Source organism: Cupressus sempervirens, chromosome 6, assembly GCF_028749045.1.
Source record: "Cupressus sempervirens isolate cs-2001-9-10 chromosome 6, ASM2874904v1, whole genome shotgun sequence".
NCBI classification, from domain to species: domain Eukaryota; kingdom Viridiplantae; phylum Streptophyta; class Pinopsida; order Cupressales; family Cupressaceae; genus Cupressus; species Cupressus sempervirens.
Window position 1 is genome coordinate 703,388,687 of NC_143123.1, and position 22,467 is coordinate 703,411,153.

Consider the following 22,467-nt stretch of genomic DNA (forward strand, 5'->3'; position numbering starts at 1 on the left):
GATGTCAATGAACAGGAACGAGAAGTGAGGGAAACCTTGTGCGTTATTAGAGATGAACAGAATAATGTCGCCACTGCATTGCAGTAGGCTATAGGTGCTATGCAACAGCTAGCCCCAACACACAGGAGAGCACCGAGTGATCACAGTGGAGGTGGTAGTGTAGCAGGATCACCCCAGGCTTCTAGGGCCCCCACACGAAAAACTAACAAGCCATTGATGCCCATTTTTGCTGAGAATAATGCTGAGGAAGAGGTAGCCCAACTTGCAGTAGCAGGCTTACTTCCAGATAATGTTATGGCTATTTATGATGAATGCGATCTGTTCCCTGATCCAGTTAAGCAAAATCTGACCTATACTTAATACTCGAATCAAAAAAAGGGAGTCGGAGATGACACAATAGGATAGGAGGCCTAGGGCACACAATAGAAACTTGAAGCATGCCATGAACAAGTTATCTCTCCCCAGTTTTGATGGCAGCAATAAGACGTCTATGAGGGCTTGGATTCACAAGTTAGACACATTTCTAACACTCAAACCCATGAGGAAAACATAAGCTATTAGATTTGCCATGATGCATTTAGAGGGAGCAACATATGATTGGTGGCATTATGGACTAGTCACCTAGGATCATGGTCTCATTACATCTTACAAGACTTTCAGCTCTAAGCTGACCACTTGTTTTGACAGGAAGGATATTGAGGTGTACTATAGGGATTTGGCATAGTTACGACAAGGTGGATCTTTAGATGACTTCATTGACGAGTTTCAACAAATCTCGGTCATAGTTGGAACAACGTAAGATAATTTTATTCACAGAGGGCTTACATGACATATTTAGAGGTTTGGTCAAGGTCCTTAAACCAGGCACCTTGGATGATGCTATTAAGATCGCACATGATCTGGACTCATCTTCTTCGATACTACAACCTCCTAAGAAACCTTATAAGGGGTCTACTTCGATCCAAAAGAACAAGAATCAACATAAGACTTCCCCCCCCAGATTGGACTCTGAGACACAAAATGAATTGAGGAAGAAGCTATGCTTCACTTGTAGGGAGCCATGGACACGAGATCATAGATGCCTTGGCAAGGGTAAAATACATTATGTCGAGGTTCTTACAAAAGAGGAGGATGAGCAGTAGGGAGGTAGCGATGTGGATGGTAGCGATGAGGAAGAAAGTGAGGAGCAACCTACTAAAGAAAGGAAGAAGGAATCCACTCTGGGATAGTCCCCTATCATAGCTTCCCTTGCTAGCGATCCCATGGGTCACCCCTTTCGTTTGAAGGGTGTAGTTAAAGGGCAGCGTATTGTGTGCCTTTTAGATACAAGTGCATCACATAATTTCATAAGCACACACTGGGTATCAAAGAGAAGGTTACAGGTTGATGATATACCCGAGCTCGAAGTTAGGGTAGTAGGAGGTGATAGATTAAGGTGCACAGGAAAAGTGCCAGGGCTTTCGATTCACTTTGATGACTATCTTCTAGAGGAAGATTTTAATTTTGTTGACTTGGATGGGTTAGACGCCATGTTGGGTAGGCAGTGGTTACAGACTGTCGATAGGTACATAGTTGATCATGGTAAGATACAGCTAGAATTCTCACAGGATGGCCGACATATAATTCCCAAGGCCATGCCAGAGGGTGAACCCAGAGTGATTTTAGCTCACAAGATGGAGGCTATTATGAGGCATGATGGCATTGAGTGGGCAGTGCACTGTTTCATTTCCTCCAAGGCTACATTAAGTTCAGGACAACAATTTCATTGTGACATGTTTTTGAAGACATACCCTCGGGTATTCCCCCAAATAGAGGGTTTGAGCATATCATTGAGTTAGAGGAGGGCGCCAAACTCGTCATTACCACTCCTTATTGTCACCTCAGGCACTATAAAGAGAAAATAGAAAGGACGATCAAGGAACTCTTACACATGGGATATATTAGACCCAGCTCCAGTCCTCTTGCTTCTTCGGTAGTTTTGGTGAAGAAGAAAGATGGTACTCTTCACATGTGTATTGATTAACATGCTCTCAACAAGAGGACCATTAAGAATAGGTACCCTATTCCTCGCATTAATGAGTTATTAGATGAACTACATGGGGCAGCCTATTTCTCGAAGATAGATCTTCGATTTGGATACAATCAAATATGTGTTCGTGAGGACATGCATAAGACAACTTTCAGATGCCATTACAGACAGAGTTTTTGGTTATGCCATTTGGGCTCACCGATGCGCTACCACATTTCAATCTTGTATGAACCATATTTTTAAAAAGCAGTTGCACAAGAGTGTGTTGGTGTTCTTTGATGATATCCTGGTTTTTAGCAAGACTTGGGAGAAGTATTTGCAACAACTAGACAAGGTACTTAGCATTATGTAGGAGCATTCATTGTTTGTAAAGGAATCAAAGTGCGAGTTCGGATTGACTGAGATTCTTTACCTTGGACATGTGATTGGTGCATATGGGGTTAAGGTACACCAAGAAAAGATACAAGCAATTCTAGGTTGGCCGCCTACGAGGAATGTATCAGATTTGAGAGGTTTCCTTGGTTTTTGCTCTTATTGTAGGAGGTTCGCTAGAGGCTTCTCTCAGACAACAACTCTACTCACTGATGTCACACAGAAAGGGGCATTCAGATGGACAAATGATGCAAAGGTAGTCTTTGATAGGCTCAAGACAGTGATGAGCACATGCCCTGTATTGACACTTCCCGACTTCTCTTGCCCTTTTGTCTTAGAGTGTGATTCTTTGGGGAACGGAATTGGCGTAGTTCTAATGCAGGACAGGCACCCAATAGCATATGAGAGTCGGAAGCTCAAGGTCAATGAGAGATTGTATTCCACCTATGACAAGGAGATGCTAGCCATTATGCACGCCTTAGCCAAGTTTAGATAGTACTTGGTGGGTGGCAAATTCATAGTTAAGATAGACAACAACAACTTGTGATGTTTCTTAGAATAAAAGGATCTCAATGAAAGACAACAAAAGTGGGTCAACAAGATTCAGGCCTATGTTGACATCGAGTATGTCAAGTGTAAGAACAATATAGTTGCTGATGCACTTTCCAGGAGACCTTCAGTAGTAGAGTGTTGTGCCTTTTTAGAGATATCGGCAGATTGGAAGTCTCAGTTACTGGTTGAGTATTCTAAGAATACTCAAGCTTGTCAGATCATGGATGGGCAACTCCAGGACAATAGGCACAAAGTAATCGATGATTTGATTTTTTGTAAGGATATTATCTACCTCGTGCTAGAGTCTAAGCTCAAGGTAAAAATTATGGATACTTTTCATGATGCACCATTAGCTGGACACCTTGGTTTCTCCAAAACCTATAGGCAGGTTAGAGAAAGGTTTTTATTGAAGGGCCTCAAGGATGATGTCTTTCAACATGTTAGAGAATGCCAAACTTGTTAGCAGAACAAGTCAGAGCACGAGTTCTTAGCCGGATTATTATAGCCTCTTCCTATTCCAATACAAAAATGGGAGAGTATCTCCTAAAACTTCATTACAGGATTGCCAAGAGTGCAGGGAAGAGATTCCATTTTTGTGGTTGTGGACAGATTGACTAAATTTGCTGATTTCTATGCTATAGCAGTAGATTGGTCGGACTCTCAGGTAGATGAGTTGTTTTTTCAAGAGGTTTTTTGTCTACACGGTCTACCATAGACCATTGTAAGCGACAGGGATAGCAGATTTCTCAGCACTTTTTTGCAGGAATTATTCAGATTTGCAGGTACGAAATTGACACCCAACATGAGTTACCACCCACAAACAAACGGGTAGACTGAGATAGTAAATAAATGGGTGGAGGGTTATCTTCGGAACTATGTAGCAGGGCAATGAAGAACTTGGATTAAATGGTTATATTTTGGGGAGTACTGCTGCAACTCCTAACACATGTCCCTCTAGATGGCACCATTTCAAGCTCTTTATGGCAGTGAACCTCTATCGATTGTAGATCTAGCCTTACAGGACAACAGAGCACTACTAGCTAGAGATTGTATACAAGATCAGTAGGACGCTTTCTATGGTAGCGAACCTCTATCGTTCATAGATCTAGCCTTACAGGACAACAGAGCACTGCTAGCTAGAGGTTGGATACAAGATCAGTAGGACATTCTCAAATCTCTTCAAGAGAATATCCTATGGGCTTAGAATCAGCAAAAGATGTACGCTGATCGCCACCGGATAGAGCAAAGTTTTGAGTTAGGTGACATGGTTTACCTTTGTCTCCAACCTTACAGGCAGAGCTCCTTGAAGAAGAGTGGATATGAGAAGTTTCAGCCTAGATTTTATGGTCCCTATTGCATTACCAAGAGGGTTGAAGAGATTTATGAGTTGGACTTGCCAGATGACAGTAGAATCCATAATGTTTTTCACGTGTCTTGCCTCAAGAAGGCGATTGTTCAACATGTAGTGCCTTCTGTTGGATTGCCCCCACTTGATGAGGAAGCGAAACTGGTTTTGGTTTCAGTTGAGGTGATTGAGATCAAGGAAAGGAAGTTGCATAATAGATCCATTAGGGAGTATTTAGTTCACTGAAAAGATTTTCCATATGAAGATGCCACTTCGGAGGGCGAATCAATCTTGCAGCATCCGACACTGAGATTGCTTGAGGGCAAGTAATCTCGGGAAGGGAGGATTGTAATGTCCCCTTCTCCGCGCTTATGCCTTACTGGTGCTTTGTTGGTCTATCTTTCCATTCAGATAGGCCAACGACATTAATCTTGAGGATGGCAGCGAGTCATAGGAGTTTATTTGGTTTTGTTGGGGAAATATTTATGTGGAGGAGCTATTCTATAGTTAAGTCACTTTATAAAATTTATAAAGTTACTTTATAATTTATAGTCACTTTATAACAAAAGTAACTTAAGTGACTAGAAGACAAAAATGGTTTTTATCCCACATTGCCTAGTTGTTGTACTTCCCCTCATATCGAGGTTTTAAAAGCAATGAGCTTGCTTGGAATTGACACCATGAAAATATGATATTGTTCAAAATACAAAAGTTTGCTTAAATGTGACTGGTTACTCTCGTGGATGAAACCCTTTGAGATAGTTTGAGAAGTTGGACGTAGACCCAGCCTCTCATTGGTGTCTTTATTCATTTTAGAAGTGAAGTTGCATTGTGAAACGTCTTTGCTGTATGGGATTCCGCTTCCAAGAAGTAAGTTCAATAACGATTAGTGACAGTGGTGAAATTCTTATAGTAATGGAATGTTAGCATAATCAGTCTTCAGTATTTGGCCCAGCCGATTGTCAGTATAACTGTAAGGGTCAACATTCGGGTGAGTAAAAAACATAACAGTCCAGACAAAGGTGTGGCGTTCAGGGCATCAGTTATCCATCTCTCTCACAGCGTTAGTGAAGTTGGGAGTACTCCCGATGTGGAATAAGGGTGTGCAGCTGTTGCGTGGGACACTCCCATACCATGGACGATCTACCATAACCGTAGGAGGAATAGACGACAGTAGCAGATTTGCGGGAGTATTGGTAGAGTTGTATGCAGTGGATTTTCGGGAGCCACAACAGTTATTATGTGAGCTGGCATCTACTCCAGCAAGCTGATCCTCCACGGCAAGCAGTGGTACATAGTCCCAGTATTGATGCAGCTGCAGGACAGGGGAATGTATGAGTAGCATGTGCGGGTGGTGATAGAGTGCGGGTTACTAGAGCCAAGGCTGGTAGCATTCTGAGAAATGCAGGACAGGCTACGGGCTAGAGCAAGTCGGAGCAGGTGTGGATTCTTCCCTACCGTGGCAAACTCCTATCAGGGAAAATGACCAATTTTCAAGTCTCCTCTATCACATCCTTTCTTGCATGTAAGACGTCTTCTTTAAGGGAGTTAAGAGTTGTTTCATTTAATTCTGTTGCTGAATGAATAACACATTTCCAGTCTGTTACTTCTTCATTTCAATTAGAAATTTCAAATTTGTGTTACTAGTTGTAATAGAATTTAAATATCAATGCAAGGATAATGTTCATCTTGGGTCAAAAACTTTCGTTAGAGACAATGAATCAATTTACTTAAGCATTCACACACCAGATTTTGATAACAGTACCAGTAAGGATACTACAGCCAACTTCACTGTCTTCATCTTCCTGTTTGATATCAATACCTGTTCCCAAATATATTAGCAGAATGTCTGGCTTCACTATCTGTATATTAACATCAATCTGAAATAATGGAGGCAGGTAATGGAGGTCCTCCACAGAAATAGGAGGTGCTTGTAACATGAAATAACATTAATGCAAGAAATCTTACAGCTTCCAAACTTTATGCCACAAACTGCTTCTCCAAACCTAAGCATCTGAAAATCAGAGATACATTAGTACAAGAATATTATTTGACTGCCTCCTTCATATAATGAGCTAATAACTCTATGGATACCAGGATATGGCCCTGCCTTCACAGGGGTGATTCTATTAGTGTTTATTGTTCACTTAATTGGCTGATTCTGTCATTGATTATTGTAAACTTGTAATCCTTAGATTGATTTGAACTCGTTTTCAACAACTGGTGCATGCCCACTGAACCATTCTTGAACATGAGAGGCCAATAACTGCACAGAGCAGGCGAGCTTTGACCTCATAAGCTTCCAAAAACAAATAAAAAACAATTCTAGTATATGTGTGCACTTTTGGCTGGTTGCTTATAATTTTGTTATTTTATAAGATCTACATCATTACATCATAATAGTGTACTCTGCAGGCATATTTATTTGTAATTTGTTAGCTTTTAAATATTTAATTTAGCTGTTAAATCTATACTGATTTACTGCTTGGAAATTTCAGTTATTGGTAGCATTTCTGATTCAAAGGTGCCTTCTCATATTCGAGCACAATTGAGGCAATTTGGAGAGGTTAATGCACATCACAACAAGATTCCAAAAGGACTCTCTATAAGCCTTACAGGTCACACTAAAGCTGTAAATGCTGTAGACTGGTCACCAACTCATGGTAATAAGCTAATCATCCTTGTATATGTACCATATTTTTTCCCAGGTTTCTCTGATTTTGAAAAGAAAACTTTTCCTTTGGAATATTATTAATTTAGAGTGGCATAGAAAGTTGAAACTGTGGAACATTTAAAATGGTATGTTAGTTCTAGAATCTATATGAACAGGCGACCTTCAGACAGTACATTTTCACAATGGAAAAGTATTTTGTGCAGACAAATTTGCATCTTTGACTGCCTAACTTTTTCTTCTAAATGCAATTAAGTGTAATTTCATAGTTCATAGATATTAAGAAAAGCTTCATTTAGCTATGGACAATAGTCACGTTTGCACATTGAAAGTTTTACAGAACAATATTATGTTTTCTGGCTATGGAATCTTCATTAGGTAGGTGCTTGGCATAGCTACTAAAGTGAACTCCACTTTGTCTGGTTCTATTTTGTGATTTAGAATTAGTTATGCAAGGTAGTATATTCAAGTAACAGTTCAAAATGATTTCCTCTAATGGATGTTTCAATTATGTGAATCTTAAGGTGGCGATTTATAGGTTCTTTGTATAGCTACTAAAGAGAACTCCACTTTGTCTAGCTCTAATTGGAATTTGAAATAAGTTGCGTGTGGTATCATATCCAAGACAAATATTAGTTCTTACATTGATTTTCTGTTAATGGGTGGGCTCAACATTCAATCATGTGAATGTGAGGGCGGCGTTGAGTTTGGATAAGAGGTATTTGTTTTAATTAAATTAATTCTGTTACTGCTGTCCATCATCAGAGTTTTTTTCTCTACCTCCATTAGAATAAATTAGTCATGTGATCATTGAAAATAATTGAGCCTTGTCAACCATCTTTATTTGCTCAGTAAGGATAATTTAGTGGGTATCAAGATATTCGCTGTCTCCTTATTAAATTGTGGCAGAGTTACAATTATGAATGTCAACTTCTTAAAAATGCCTCTGAAACTTCAATGAATGATTTCATAATATTAATTTGCAACTCTGCATGCCTTATCCTTTTGAACCACAATCTAGACTGTGAATGTGTAAGAACAAAGGATATTAGGAAACTTGTCCATAAACTGTAGGTTTATTGATCGATTAAACATAGATTGATGAGCTATTATAGTTACATTAGGCTTGATTGTAAATGATATTAGAATTACATGCTGCATAAATCATGCTCAATCCTTGTCCCTCCTTGATACTATGGTTGATCTTGGCTTGGTTATCCTTTATTTCCGAAGTGCAATGTTTAATCCACTTTGTGCAACCTTTTGTTTTCCAATGCATCCAAGCACAAACATGGATGCATGCATCCATAATAGCATTCTATTTACATGGCAAACTGAAAGTTCAAAATGGAATTTAATTACTTTTGTTTAAAAAGGGGACCACTTGTCAAAATATTTCATGCCAAATATAGTGCATAGAGAAATGAACAAATGTTAGAATATTTTTAAGATTTTGTCAGTGTTCTGCTAATTAGCCATTAAAAGTAAAAATCTGAGAGAAAGAGCAATGGCTTAAGTTTGCTCCTATTTGCTGATGATGACAAAATAGTTTGACTATGGATTGAAAAACTGAAAACTGAAAATAAATAAATAAGGCTACATATGTAATTAGAGTAAAATATGCAGGTATTTGATAACCTGTGGGTTTTTTATTTGTTATAGAATAACCTGCACGGTTTTCAATTGCCTGTGATTTTTGAGAAAAAACCTTGTTTCACAAAAAAAAAGGCTGCTAGTTTAGGCTGTGGCATGGCCCCTGGGATGAGCCATGGTTTTTCCTTGGGTTGTTTCTATATTTGCATCAATCTGTCTATTCCTGCCTCAAGTAGCCCTCGCCACTCTTTGACCTATTAAAATAGGACTCCTTATCAGGTCAACCAGCTGCTCAAGAGAATGGGAGATGGATTACAAAATCTTTAATGAATCATCTATGACTTGGTAACAGAAATCTTTCACGAATCATCTATGACACAGCAATGGAAATCTTTTTTTGGGATTGACTCAGGCGTAAAAGATTTTTTTTCCAACTAATCAGTAAAAAGCTAGGGGAAGTTTCAGGAAATTGAAAAATGCTGTACAATTCATAAAAATAGATAAAATACAATTTTAAAAATCCATACCAAATCAGGATTTGATTGCACTTTTGCAGATAAAATTGCAATTTCTGATAAACGTTCTTTTTTAAATTTTGTTGATAGTGCACAAGTAGGGAAGAAATGCCAGTGATTCAATTTAGAACAGATTGCCAAACCTGCTGAGTGCCAATTACTCCACAGTTATATATTATTTACATAGGTCTACTACCAGAAGGGCTATGCATCATTTATTTTTGATGCTCTAATCTCTACAATTTTCTGGGTTTTCATCACAATCCAGCTATAGAATTGCCTCCCAACTTGCAATATGGTAACATAATTTTACATTTCCCTGGACTGAACAGATACTCGACTTCTTTGCACATATGTATACGTTTGTTAAGGTTTTTATTTTAATCTTTTTCTCCCCTGCATATGAAATAATAATTGAAAAATACCTTTGGATTGCTTGTTGACCTTAATTCAAAAACATGCAAAATATTTTCCAATATATTTCCTGTGTCAAACAAGCATGTTATGCTATGCTATGCAAAGATGGCATCATTTATCATTTGATGTCTTCCATTTGTCGGAATGCTGAAAAATCTAGTCCATTGCACCAAAGCCAAGCACATTGAAATTTATGATCATTACTTCTGCTACTTGATCAAGATTGAGGATGTATTTGTTTTTATTATTGTCCTATAGAAGGTCAAGTTGTTGACCTAGTGACTGAACCACATGATTGTGATCTAGAAGTAAACTTGGGGTTGTATCTAGTTTAATCATTAAGGGGGGAACTAATTAAGTTACGAATGGTGGGCAACATGGCTGAAGTTTTCTTAGTAATGGATAAATCTTCATGCCTAAATTAGTAGCTAGTTAGTACTTGGTTTCACTATTTCTGTTTGCATTATCAAGTTGCCATCTTATTTATAGTGGCATTTTTAATGATCTAATATTTCCTTGCCATGTTTGGTCTTGCCAGGACTTAACCCTAGGAACTCTCATTTGGGTGCTTGTGTGATCTAGCACCGAGTGACTAACCTACTTTGCAGCTTGGCTTTTTGGTATGATCTTTATCAAAGTTTTTTCTTAACATCCTTTATTGAGCCACACTTTGGTGCTTGAGCCTCTTACCTAGCTCTGATATCATACTATTTTCCATGGACCAGTCAGATGTCAAACTTATGACCTCCCTTTAAATCTTTGATGGACGGTTGAATTTAGAACTTTATTGATTTATAGTCTTCGAAATTACACCACAGATCCATCCTCTAGAGCTTACGGTCAGTTTCGGCCTTAGCCCTGAATTACCGTAAACAAGCAAGCAGTTTCACATATAAGTACTGTCAGTCTCTTCAGTTGATCTCTCTTTACTTGCCCTTTCTCAGACTGGCTGCTGCTATCGTAGCTTCCTATTAGCTTCTCATGCTTATTTTTCCTGTTTGCTGAATGATTCACCACCTTAATATAGCTGTAAGTGATGTCTACCAAAATGTGATACGTTGTTCCCTGTGCCATATAATAAGGATCCTAGGACCAATATTAGATGAAATCACCATTAGCAACTTATTGGAACTAGACACATTGCTATGAAACATGTGGGTGAACACAGTGGGAAAATTTCAAGATACACAGGCTTTAAAACTCGGTGCAGCCTAAAACTATGAACTGCCTTGAGATCAATTCACTATTGATGACTGATAGAGAATACAATCTGCAAAAGGGAAAAATAAAATAAGATGTGTATTTTTTTTATTGATGCAAGATTGTGTGCAGGCCTGGGATGCCCTTTCATCAGTTATGAGCTGTCTTTGTGGCAAGATTTTTTGGTATGCTTGTTAATTAAATTCTGCTAATGGCTTTTTGTTAACACCCCAAAGTGAGCCAGGCTTTTGGTGCATTGGGGTTCATAGTTGGCTTTTATATCACGTTAGTTTCCATGAATCGGCTTGAACATGAACCTAGGATCTCACAATTGGTGTGATCTTCCAATCCTCTTTGAGACCGTATTTTTTGGTAATCTTCTTATAATGGTTTGGGTGCTGCTCATTTTCTCCAACAGGGATGTGTTGGAATGTGAAAAAGATGTATACATTTTCTGTTTTGGCTTAAAATACATAATGGATTTTGGATTCATTTTTGTAGGGATGTCTACTAATTGGTGCAACTTGGTTTACTTTGTAATTACTAGTTTTGTAAATAGATATTGGGGGAACCCCTTTAAAATTTTTCATTATTGGTACATAAATATTTATGCTGTAATCATTCCAATAGCAACATCTAGTAGGACACACTTTATAAATTTATGACATATTAGAAAGTGTAATGTCCCCACTTTAGCATTCGACCAAGTGTGTGTGCGTTAGCCTAGTTCTATATGGTCCTAAGGGCTAACGAAGGCTTTAAAGGGATCTTAGAGTATTTTGGCCTAGTCATCTCTAGTTTGGGCCAAAACGGAGTTGATTTACTCAATTTCAGGCATACTTGCTATTTTTAGTAAGTAAGCAAAACACAGGGGAGGCTAGTTTTGCTGATTGAATTTGATACTCCACGGTCTGACGAGCTATCACTCATGCTATTCGGAGTCGGATAGCTAATATATTTTTATGCCTGAAGTATTATTAAAGTAACAATTAATTTAGTTGTAAAATATTAAAGTGTTATTTTAATATTTAATTTTATGGGGAAATGTGCATATCAAAAAGGGGCACCTAAGGGAGACATAAGTGATTATTTTAATATGTTTTATGTTGCACATCTTTTATCCTAGATTGCTCATGTGAGTGGAATGGACCCTTGGAGAAAGTATAAAAGGGAGCGTTAGTGGCTTCATTAACCAGGTTGAATATGAGAAGAAAATTGATGTGAGTTGCAAATCTGTTCTTGGCATTAGAGGACTTCTATCCTCTCTTGTGACATTCTAGACGTCATTCCCTTAGGGTTTGGCCTTTGGAATTCATTGCTATCAGCTTCATTAATAGGCAGATTGGGCACATTTCCAGCTATAGGCGGATTGGGTGTTTGCTCATATCATTCTCGCTTCTTGTCCCATCTTATGCCATTGTGAAGGGATGATTTTATGAAGGTCTTGGACTAATTGAAGGCAGATTTTACTGTAGCAGCACTGTAGCACGACACTATTCATATTACTGTAGCAACAAGATGGGAAGTCATTACTGGAATATTATGTTGAATGCTGGGGTAATTAGTGAGTTGAAACGTCTGCTATGTGTTTGGTTTTATTAGTTTGAAAATTAATATTATTTCAGTAGTTCAATCTTCAGTTTGCATATTATTATAAATTCCTTCTTGTTCATGTTATGTGGTTTCAAATCTATGCAAAGACATAAAAACAAACAAATATTTTATTTCTAGAGCCATAAAGGGGTTTTTTTAAACGGAGAAATTAAGAGTTGGATGCAAATTATTTGACTAAATTCCTATCAGCAGTTGGTTCAGTTTTTGGACATTTCTAAGGTGTCCATTATAGAAAGTGTGGCTCTTGTCCCATGCCTAAGTCAATCTCTCGTTTCACAAGGCCTTATCAAGTCTTAATTATAGATGCCAGTTCCTGTGGGTTTAATACTTTACCCACCTCTTTCTACAAAATGTGGTGGGAGCTTAATCTGATCTGCTGGATGAGCTTTGTTTCCCATTTGTGAATTTGCATTTATGTACCTGCCAGTCTTACCTACTACGTATCTCTTCGTAATCATCTGCTTACCATTCAGGATCGCTCATCCTTTATTTCTTGTATACTGCTATATGTAACTATTTTCTATCCTTGTCTTTCATATGCAAGTCTCTTCTTTCTATTGTAGTCTTCACATTATAATGTATGTGAAGAACAATTTTTTTTATTTCATGCTAGAAGAGCTCTAGAGATTTCTGAGGAGAAATAAATGGTAAAATAGCTAAGTTACCGGATTCGCACCCTGGAGCTCGGGTCCGGGTCCGGATTCATTCGGGTTCGGATCCGAGCCCGGGTCCGCGACCGGTCCGGGCAGGGTCTGCATTTTGGCCTGCGGGTCCTCCCGGGTCCGTGCAAGCACGGACCCGGGAGGACCCGCAGGTCCGCATTTGCACGGACCCGGGAGGACCCGCAGGCCAAAATGCGGACCCTGCCCGGACCGATCGCGGACCCGGGCGAATCCGGGCGGACCCGCGGCAGGTGGGGCCAAAAAGTGGCCCAAAAAAGCAATAAAATTATGTTTTTTTCATTATTTTTTTTGCCAAACCCTAAAGTAAGGCCTATTAGATACATTTCATTCATCTAATCTCTCATTTGCTTTGTCATTTTGCTCTCTCATTTTGGTGTGGCCATTTTGCAAGTTTGAAAAGAAGGTTGTAGAAATTGTTTGTGGAGTCTCAAATCCTTCAAATAATCAGTGTTGAGTGTTCCAGGTATGCATTTGATCCTTCCTTTTGCTTCTTTCATAGTTTGTTTTTAGTTTTTTAAATTTTTTATATTTATTGTTCTAAATTTTTATCAAGTTTTCTATAAGTTTTGAAATATTTTTTTAAATTCGTTTTTATAGATTGCAAGAATCCAAGAATGAGTAGTCAGGGTTCAGTGGGTGGGGTGGGATCCCAAAGATTTAAAATTGATAAAGGCTCTCCTTTGTGGAAGTATACAACAAGAATTGAGCAATGTGCTGGTGGGGGCGGGTATATATGGAAATGCAATTTTTGCTTAAACCAATATAGAAGCTCCTATTTCCGGGTTAAACATCATTTGATAGGTCCACCAGGTCAAGGGATTTCCATGTGTGAGGGGCCCCCAGAGGGAGGTAAAAAAGGGTTGTCGGCTCCTCAAATAGCAGGCATGTTAAAAGAACAAGAAAAGGCTGATAGGTTAGTGTCAAAGGCAAAAAAAGATAAGTCAAAGCAAATACCACCAACACCACCCTCTCAAACAATTAGTAAACCACATCCCTTCCTACCTACCCAATCTATGGATGAAGATGAAATAGAAACACCCGCATCCCGCAAGAGAGGCCCATTAGATACGGCATTTGAAAATGACAAGAGAGAAATTGCTGACATAAAGGTTGGGCGTTGCCTCATTACAAATGGTGCTTCATTCAATCTAGTGAGATCCCCTTATTGGAGAGAGATGGTGAAAGCAATAAATGATGCACCTCATGGTTACCAATCCCCTGGATATGGAAAGTTGAGAACCACCATATTGCATAAGGAGAGAAAGAATGTAGAAAACCTCCTCAAACCAATAAGAGATTCTTGGATCCAAACGAGGGTGAGCATTGTCTTTGATGGATGGAAAGATTGCAAAAACCGTCCATTAATAAATGTGATTGCTGTTTGCCCCAAAGGGGCAATGTTTTTGAAGGCGGTTGATTGTGAAGGGCAAGTAAAGGATGCAAATTTTATTGCCCAACTTCTCATTGAATCCATAGAGTCCGTGGGAGTTGACAATGTTGTCCAAGTAATAACGGACAATGCTAAAGTTTGTAAGGCTGCAGGTGCTTTGGTAGAAGCACGATATGAGCATATCTTTTGGACACCATGCACTGTCCACACCTTGAACTTGGTGATGAAAACAATGGGCAGCCAAATTGAATGGATGAAAAATGTGTATGAGGGTGAGCAGATCCAAATGTTTGTGACAAACCACCATATGTCACAAGCAATTTTCAGAACTTTCTCCCGCTTGGAATTATTGAAGGTAAATTTTAAACTTTATTTAGCTTCATTTATCATATTAATTTTTGTGTCATACTTTACAAAATTTAATACATATTCTTAAATTTTTGTGTTATCAACTTATCATATTAACTTACAATTTGAATTAACATGGTAATAGGTTGCTGAAACAAGGTTTGCTTCACACACAATTGTCCTTAGACGACTTGTGAGGGTGAAAGAGGCATTGGGTCAAATGGTTATTAGCAACAAATGGGGTGGATGGAAGCAAGCTGATACAGAAAAGGCCAAAACTGTAAAGGATTTGATCTTGAGTGATGATTTTTGGAATAGGGTGGAATATGCATTAGAACTCACCGAGCCCATCATGTCTATGCTTCGGTATGCCGACACGGATGAGCCTTGTTTGGGAAACATATATGATGCCATGGACTCTATGCTAGAAAGAATGAAATCAGTAAGTTTAAATTTTAATACAATACTTTATCCTTGTTTATTGAGAGATTTTGATTTTTGATTTTAATTAAGTTATTAACACTACATCAAGACAACTTACATGTACATCATTTGACATCCCAGGTCATTTAGAGGAGAGAGCAGGATCCTGATACCTTGTACACTAATGTGGAGAAAATTGTTCTACATCGTTGGAACAAGATGACTACACCTTTACACCTCTTGGCATATGCACTTTCTCCTAGATATTATAGCAGTGAGATATTTGCTATTCCTGGTAGAGTGGCACCATATAGAGATCTTGAAGTTGCTGCTGGGTATAAGAGGGCACTTAACAGGCTCTTTAGTGATCCTGATGTGGCATCAAATGTTAGGAGAGAGTTTGTTGATTTTGTCTCAAGCAAAAATGCAGAGCCTAATGCAATCAATGACCAAAGTAAATTGGATGCCATTGGATGGTGGTACTTACATGGGGAAAGTTACATGTACCTCCAACCTCTTGCCATTAAGATCTTGTCACAAGTATGTATTTAAATTTTTTTTCCTTTTCTTATGGCCACTTAGCTTGTCGAATTAGCACTCTTAAATTCCTATTGTATTGTAAAATTACTTAGCTAATTTTTTAAAATTTGTTGGTTGTCTCTATAGGTTGCAAGCTCTTCTGCTGTTGAGCGGAATTGGAGTACATACTCCTTTATCCACTTAGTGAAGCGTAACCGGTTGGGTTCAAAGAAAGCAGAGGACTTGGTATTTATTCACAACAACTGGCACCTCTTATCACGCAAGGATCCAGGATATAAGAAGGGACCAGAGAAGTTGTGGGATGTACTACCTGAGACTTCTAACTTGGATATGACTGTCCAAGATATATCTAGAATTGCCTTGCTAGATGTTGAGGAGGACGAGGAGGAGGATGTGGCTGCATCTAGGGCTAGTGGAACCGGTTTGGGTTCCAATGATGTGGAAAATGTCAATGATATAGATGAGGATGAAGCCATTGATCTCTCATATTTTGATGACCCATTTGACCCTTGAAGGGCATTTGCATCTTTGATAAACTATGTTTAAACATTTGTCATTGACTCATTGAGTCATTTATGATTTATCACTATGTTTCACAGTTTCAAACTTTATTAAGTCATAATTTATTATCTATCAATTTGATGAAGTAGTCTATGTTTTGAAATTCCATTTTGCATTTTAGTAATTCAATGTATGATTTTATTTACAACATTAGCATAGATTAATGAGTGAGTATTTAATGTTTATCTTTGACTTTTGGCATTGATCAATAATCAAGTAACATTGATATATTCATACTATGGAATGACTTAGTTTTACTTTTACAATTATATGAGTTTATATTTTTTTTGCATATATATATATATATACTAACGAACCCACCCACGAACCCAAATGGGGAAAAAAAAAATTGCACGAACCGAACCCCGAACCCGAACCCATCCCTGAACCCGAATTGGCAACTTAGTAAAATAGTTATCCACCCAACTGTGAATGTGAACGTAAAACAAAAATCAAACTGTTGAAGAAACCAAGGAAAAAGCTGGATTGAGATAGTTCCCTTCTGCAATGACTTGTAATGTACAACACACAATGCAAGAGGAGTACAACTACACGTTATCTGTTTTTTTTTCTTTCTTCTTGAGGAGAATGAGCGGTGGAGGTTAGATGACTAAGTTGTATTTGGGGGCGTAATTACAGGACTTATCAAACACTTGACATATGTTTTATTTCCAAACTGGCCACTAAACTCGGTATGATGAAAAACCCACAAGTCAATATGTTATTTAAAAAGTAAGGAAAATTACTAGAATATTTAAAAATTAGAGAAAAAGAGTACAAATTTGCAAATAAAATAGGAATTTCATCTTTTTGCTAACTAAGAAGTGTGCCTTTTCCCGGGGCAAAACCTTGATCTTCTAGATTTTGTATTGGCCCTTCAATCAGTTTTTAATGCAGGCTAAAAGCCTTGTTCTCTTTGACTCCCTTCCAATAGCTCTTTCATGAGATGGAGCTTTACATAATTATTTGGTATAATCTGTAATATGCAGTCCACAATACAGCCTATTATACAAGGTTCTTTTGATTCCTAGGTCATTTTCTTGTTGTAGTTAGATTTTTTTGTTCTCGTAGTTGAGTGATTTTTAAATTCCAAGTCTTTTGTTGTAATTCAATATACTTTTGAACCCCATTGAAATGCCTTAGTCATTACTTGCATTAATATGATTTTTTCTTCTCTTACTAATCACTAAGTCTAAGAGAGACATTCATCTGAACATTGGTGTAACTCTTCTTTCCCTGCAATTTGTGTTTCTTGATCTGTATAGGAAAATGGCCAGATATATTTCTTCTTACTTTTTCATTTTCCTTATAATTGTTAAGCTTGTATTTTAAACCAATCCAGTGTGCACAATAAAAACATCTGCATGCAAATCTATCGTATGCTCAACGGTTTGAAAACTTTTGCCCCCACTCCTCCATTCCTTTTGTCATGTGAAGGTATGCATTGCAATTGCATTTCCTATATGTGGAACAGATAGCTTATAAAATTGTAGCAGTCCATTAAACTATACTTTAATCTATTTTGGGAGGACAGATTTAAGACAAAATTAAATAATGTAAATAGCTTCTTTGTAAATATCACAGGTTTTGCATGAATTTTGCTTTATTTTTCGACGAATGCCTATTTTGCAGGACATCTTCTTGCTTCAGGGGGAATGGATCATATTGCCTACATTTGGAATGTTTGGGACAGAGAGGGCCAGAATAGAGCTTGTGTGTTAAGCCATCACAGTGCAGCAATTAAAGATCTTCAGTGGTCAAAGCAAGGAGTTACTCTTCTTACATGTGGCTATGATCAAACTTCCCGACTTATGGATGTTGAGACTTCTAGTCAAGTACAAGTGTTCTGCGAGGAACAAGTTGTAAGTGTTGTGAAATTTCATCCTAAAGAATTCAATCTATTTTTATCGGGTGGATCAAAAGGAGCTATAAAGCTTTGGGACATTAGAATGAGTACGGTAATTCGTGAATATTTGAGAGGTCTTGGCCCAATCATGGATATTGATTTCAGCTATGATGGGAAGAATTTCATATCCTCCAGTGATAATTCTCAGACAAATTCCAGTGAAAAGTCTATTATTGTTTGGGATTTTCAAACCCAAGTTCCTTTATCAAAACAAGTATGTAATGTAATATTTGTCCTTTACGCACGTTCAGTCTATTAAATATCTACAAGTTCTATGTTGATTTTATAATGGTAACTTTGTTGATTTTATAATGGTAACTTTGATGTGTTATTTTTAGAAATATGGAAAGAAGGTGCAGTATGTTATTATATTTTTTTTTCATGTTGTTGGTAGTTGAAGATTATAGATTAAAATGTTTCAGTTTTCTGAAGAAGATTTATGGTTTACTGCGTCCTGAAATATTCTGTGCTTTATCAGGTCTATGTGGAAGCATATACTTGCCCATCAATTCGCTATCATCCTGTTGAAAATAGCTTTGTTGCTCAATCAAATGGTAACTATATTGCAATATTCTCATCTACTCCACCATTTAAGTTAAACAAATATAAACGGTTTGAAAAGCATGAAGTTTCAGGGTTTCCAATTCGGTGCAACTTCAGTCAGGATGGTGAACTTCTCGTTACTGGTTCAGCAGATGGTTGCATATATTTCTATGGTTATAAATCATCAAAATTATTAAGGAAGATGCAAGTGTATAAACATGCATCTATTGATGTTGTTTACCATCCCTTATTACCTTCAGTGGTTGCATCCTGCAGCTGGACTGGTGAGGTATCAGTTTTTGAATAAATTTGAGAAAATTTCATTCTCCCAATCATCAGAATATATACAAAATTAAGTAGTGTATGCGTGGATTTCATATATAGTCATAGATGGGAATCTCTGATAATTCCTGCTGATATGTAGAAAGCTTGAGAAAAAGCACAGGAGGCTTCCAAGTTAATTGATGCTGTTCATTCATTCTATTAAGAGTTGGTGAAAAGGATGATTCTAAAACGATTTTGTATAGATGTAATTTCGGCATTCTAATTTGTTAGTCATCTTCCAATAGAAGACAGAAGACAGAAGATATGGTTTTTTTTGGTTAATCTTCACTGAGGTCTAGCTTTTTAGAACAAATGACGCAGAGGGAACTGAAACAAATTGATCCGATCAATGTAAGTTGTACATTAAGGTAATTTGAAACGATAGGGCTTCATATATCGAACATCTCAAGTGCATTGATTAAACTGATGGTCTTAGGCTGAAGTTCTATGGAGAGGCTTCCTGAAAATAGAGGGGTGATCAGTGAGATCTTTTAGAAATATTTAAAGGTGAATTGTTTCATAAATTTTATTATATGGTTCAGTTAAAAAAATTTAGCTTCTAAAATTAAGGAAGCTAGTGATCCCATGAATTGTATGTTAAAGATCAATTTTATATTTTTACTTTATAGTATCATGATTTATGGCGAGCTTTATTTTGTTTTGGTGGGTAAATATAAGAGATTAATTGTTCACATGCGACACAGATTTCTCCCAAGTTAGTTGGGCTATTTCCAGTCCCTCTCCATTTTAAAGCGCTCAAATTTAGAGAGCTAAAAAGTAGGACCTCCTGTAGAAGATTTCAAATAAACCTTAGCCCTCTAAAAAAAAAATCTCACGGGACCTTCCACTCCTAAAAAATAGAGCCCAAGCCCCCTTTATGGGAGCCTTGCTTTATTGAGCCCAAAATGTTATTTACAAGCTCATATTAATTGTAGCAGCAAAACAAAATGCTTCAGATTCTAATTCCATTAATTGAGAAAGAGGATCCTTACCCCACCTGATTTTTAAGATGAATGAAAGAAGACATCCTTAAGCATATCACTCTCAAAGTAGGGTAGCGACAAGCAGGGCGGATCAAAGAAGCAGGGTATATTAGCAATATTTGTTAGAACAAGGTTATCATCAGGGAACAACAAGAAGCAGCAAACAACCAAGTCCACATAGAGACCGAGCACTACTGAAGGAGGTAGGTTGGGCCCACAAAGAGCAACAGTCTACAAAACCCTATTATTTTATCAACATCGAGATTCTAGGTTGGATTCTACAAACTCTCCCTTGTTTTCCTTTCTACTATATTTGTTTATGAATGATTTGGAACTTGAAAATTGCATTCACCCTTTCACAACAAAACAAGAACCCCACCTAAACACGCAGTGAACACAAACACAAAGATTCTATATCCGAGTTAGCAATGTAGAATATGGGGAGACTAAGAATAGGAGGCTCTACACCGAAAACCCAGGATAATGACAAGCAACAACATGGGAACCTAAACTAGTGTTTGGACAATCTCAGGATGGCACAATGATCGCTGTGCAGTCCTCAAATGCAATCACAACCAAGGGCTATCGTAGATCGTCAGTACATCTCACTAGAAACACAACAAGAAGAGCATCACAATGTAAACACCAAATTCATCTTCATCAATGAAAAACAATACCTAGGGATACTTAAACAGAGATAGATCCGAAAGAAGAAAAGACAACTGTAGAAGAGGAAACTTATCACGATTTTACCATGGATAGCTAAAAATCACCTAGTAATCGATACAAAGGAACAAACAAACGACGTTTCACCAATGCAAGAGGAAACTCAAGAAACTATGACAGGGATTCCTAAAATAAAAGATGGGATAGACAAAGAAACTTGTGAGGGGGGCTTTCTACAAGAACCTTACAACCTATCCTCTCCTTTGCTTTGGTCTTTGGAAATATATGTAAATGACCTTATGGACATGAAAATAAGGATACATGACTTGGAGGAAAAAGGACAATAGGATAGAGAAAAGTTGCAGGAGGTCACAATAACTAGTTGGGAACTTGAAAGAGAAAACAAATGGTTGAAAAAGAAGGTCTTAAACTTTCAAGATGACATCAAGAGAGGGCAGCAAGAAATAATCACTATCAAATATGCTTTGAATGAAGGTAAAGTGATAATAGAAAAAAACTTAGAATAAATAACTAAATCAGATACCACAACAAAAATTGAGAAAGTTCAAGCAACATTAGTAGGCATGGTGCTAAGAGAAAATGAACTAAAAGAGCAAATAAAAAAAGCCAAATCATGGGCACAAGTGGTCAATGAACCATCCATGGAACAAAAGGACGTCATTCAAAAACAAGTCAAGAGAAATTAGAGAGGAGAAAGAAATACAAGAAAAGATTATAAACATCATTATCAAAGGCCTAAAAGACTATGGGGAATGTGAAAAAATAGAAATTTCGACACATGACTTCATTAGGGACAAACTAAACTGGACGGGTAAGATCCGGCAAGCAAACATATTTGGGAGAAGTATGGGAATGAGGAAAAATAGACAAGTGAGAGTTACTTTCAGCAACATAGAAGACGAGTGCAATCTTGAAGAACATGGGGCTACTCAAAGACACTTGGAGGAAGGAGTGGGAGAAAGTAAAATCAGCAAGGGTTGTTGACAAATGGGCTTGGATGAAAAACAGTAAAGCACATTGCTGATAAATCAATGAATAAGAAATAGGAACTTAGGACCCCACGAGAGTATCTAAACATGGTGAGTTGGAATTGTAGAGGATATCCATAGAGAAGAGGACCGGGGTTGGGGCCCATAGCCGAGGGGCAAAACATTATTTGTCTCATAGAAACACATGAACATGAGGGGTGTAAGATTCAATATTTCGAAGGGTACAATAAAGTCTCCGTGTGAAATGAAGAAACAAAGATAGGTAAAGGTCATGGAGGGATTACTATCTTGATAAAAGATACGTGAAACAAAAACATAAAATTGGAGAAAGATGACCCAAATAAACAATTTATATGGCTAAAGATTGAGGATGATGAGGAGATCACATGGCTCTAAATTCTATAAAAAGAGGCATCTAGACAATGAAGATCCATTTGTAGCTTTAAAGAAAGATGTGCTTTCCTTTAATCAAACTATTAACACAATCCTTTTAAGAGATTTTAATGCTAAGACTGCGAATAACCAAGCTATTCAATTGGGCAACAATCTAACATAGGACATCAATCCCTTGTGGCTAAAAGAAGATGATGACAACATCAGTAAATGAACCTCATAGGATGAAAAAGGTGGCGTGTTTCACTTTGGGGCTAAACTCTTAGGGCTATGCAACCTCTACGAGTTGGTTGTGTAATGGTATGAAGATGTGGCTTAAATCAAACAAATTTACTTGTGAAATGTATAACAGACAAAGTGTGGTGGACTATATGATATGTTCACAATCA

General features: G+C 37.6%; 1 protein-coding gene across 3 annotated transcripts in view; it reads left to right on the forward strand.

Annotated features, from left to right (window-relative positions):
* The window catches only part of LOC149554220 (Transducin/WD40 repeat-like superfamily protein), a 55,032-nt gene extending 35,610 nt beyond the window's left edge, over positions 1–19,422 (forward strand). The window contains exons 2-5 of one of the 3 annotated variants that reach the window (XM_089789458.1): positions 6,797–6,961; positions 17,886–18,373; positions 18,638–18,991; positions 19,127–19,422. In XM_089789458.1, coding sequence (XP_089645584.1) covers positions 6,797–6,961; positions 17,886–18,373; positions 18,638–18,991; positions 19,127–19,135 — 1,016 coding nt within the window. In that variant the 3' untranslated portion in view covers positions 19,136–19,422. Of the gene's footprint in view, positions 1–5,639; positions 5,824–6,796; positions 6,962–17,885; positions 18,374–18,637 lie in introns of those variants that run through there. The other 2 variants (XM_089789459.1, XM_089789457.1) reach the window with 2 other exon arrangements.
* The last annotated feature ends 3,045 nt before the right edge of the window (positions 19,423–22,467 follow it).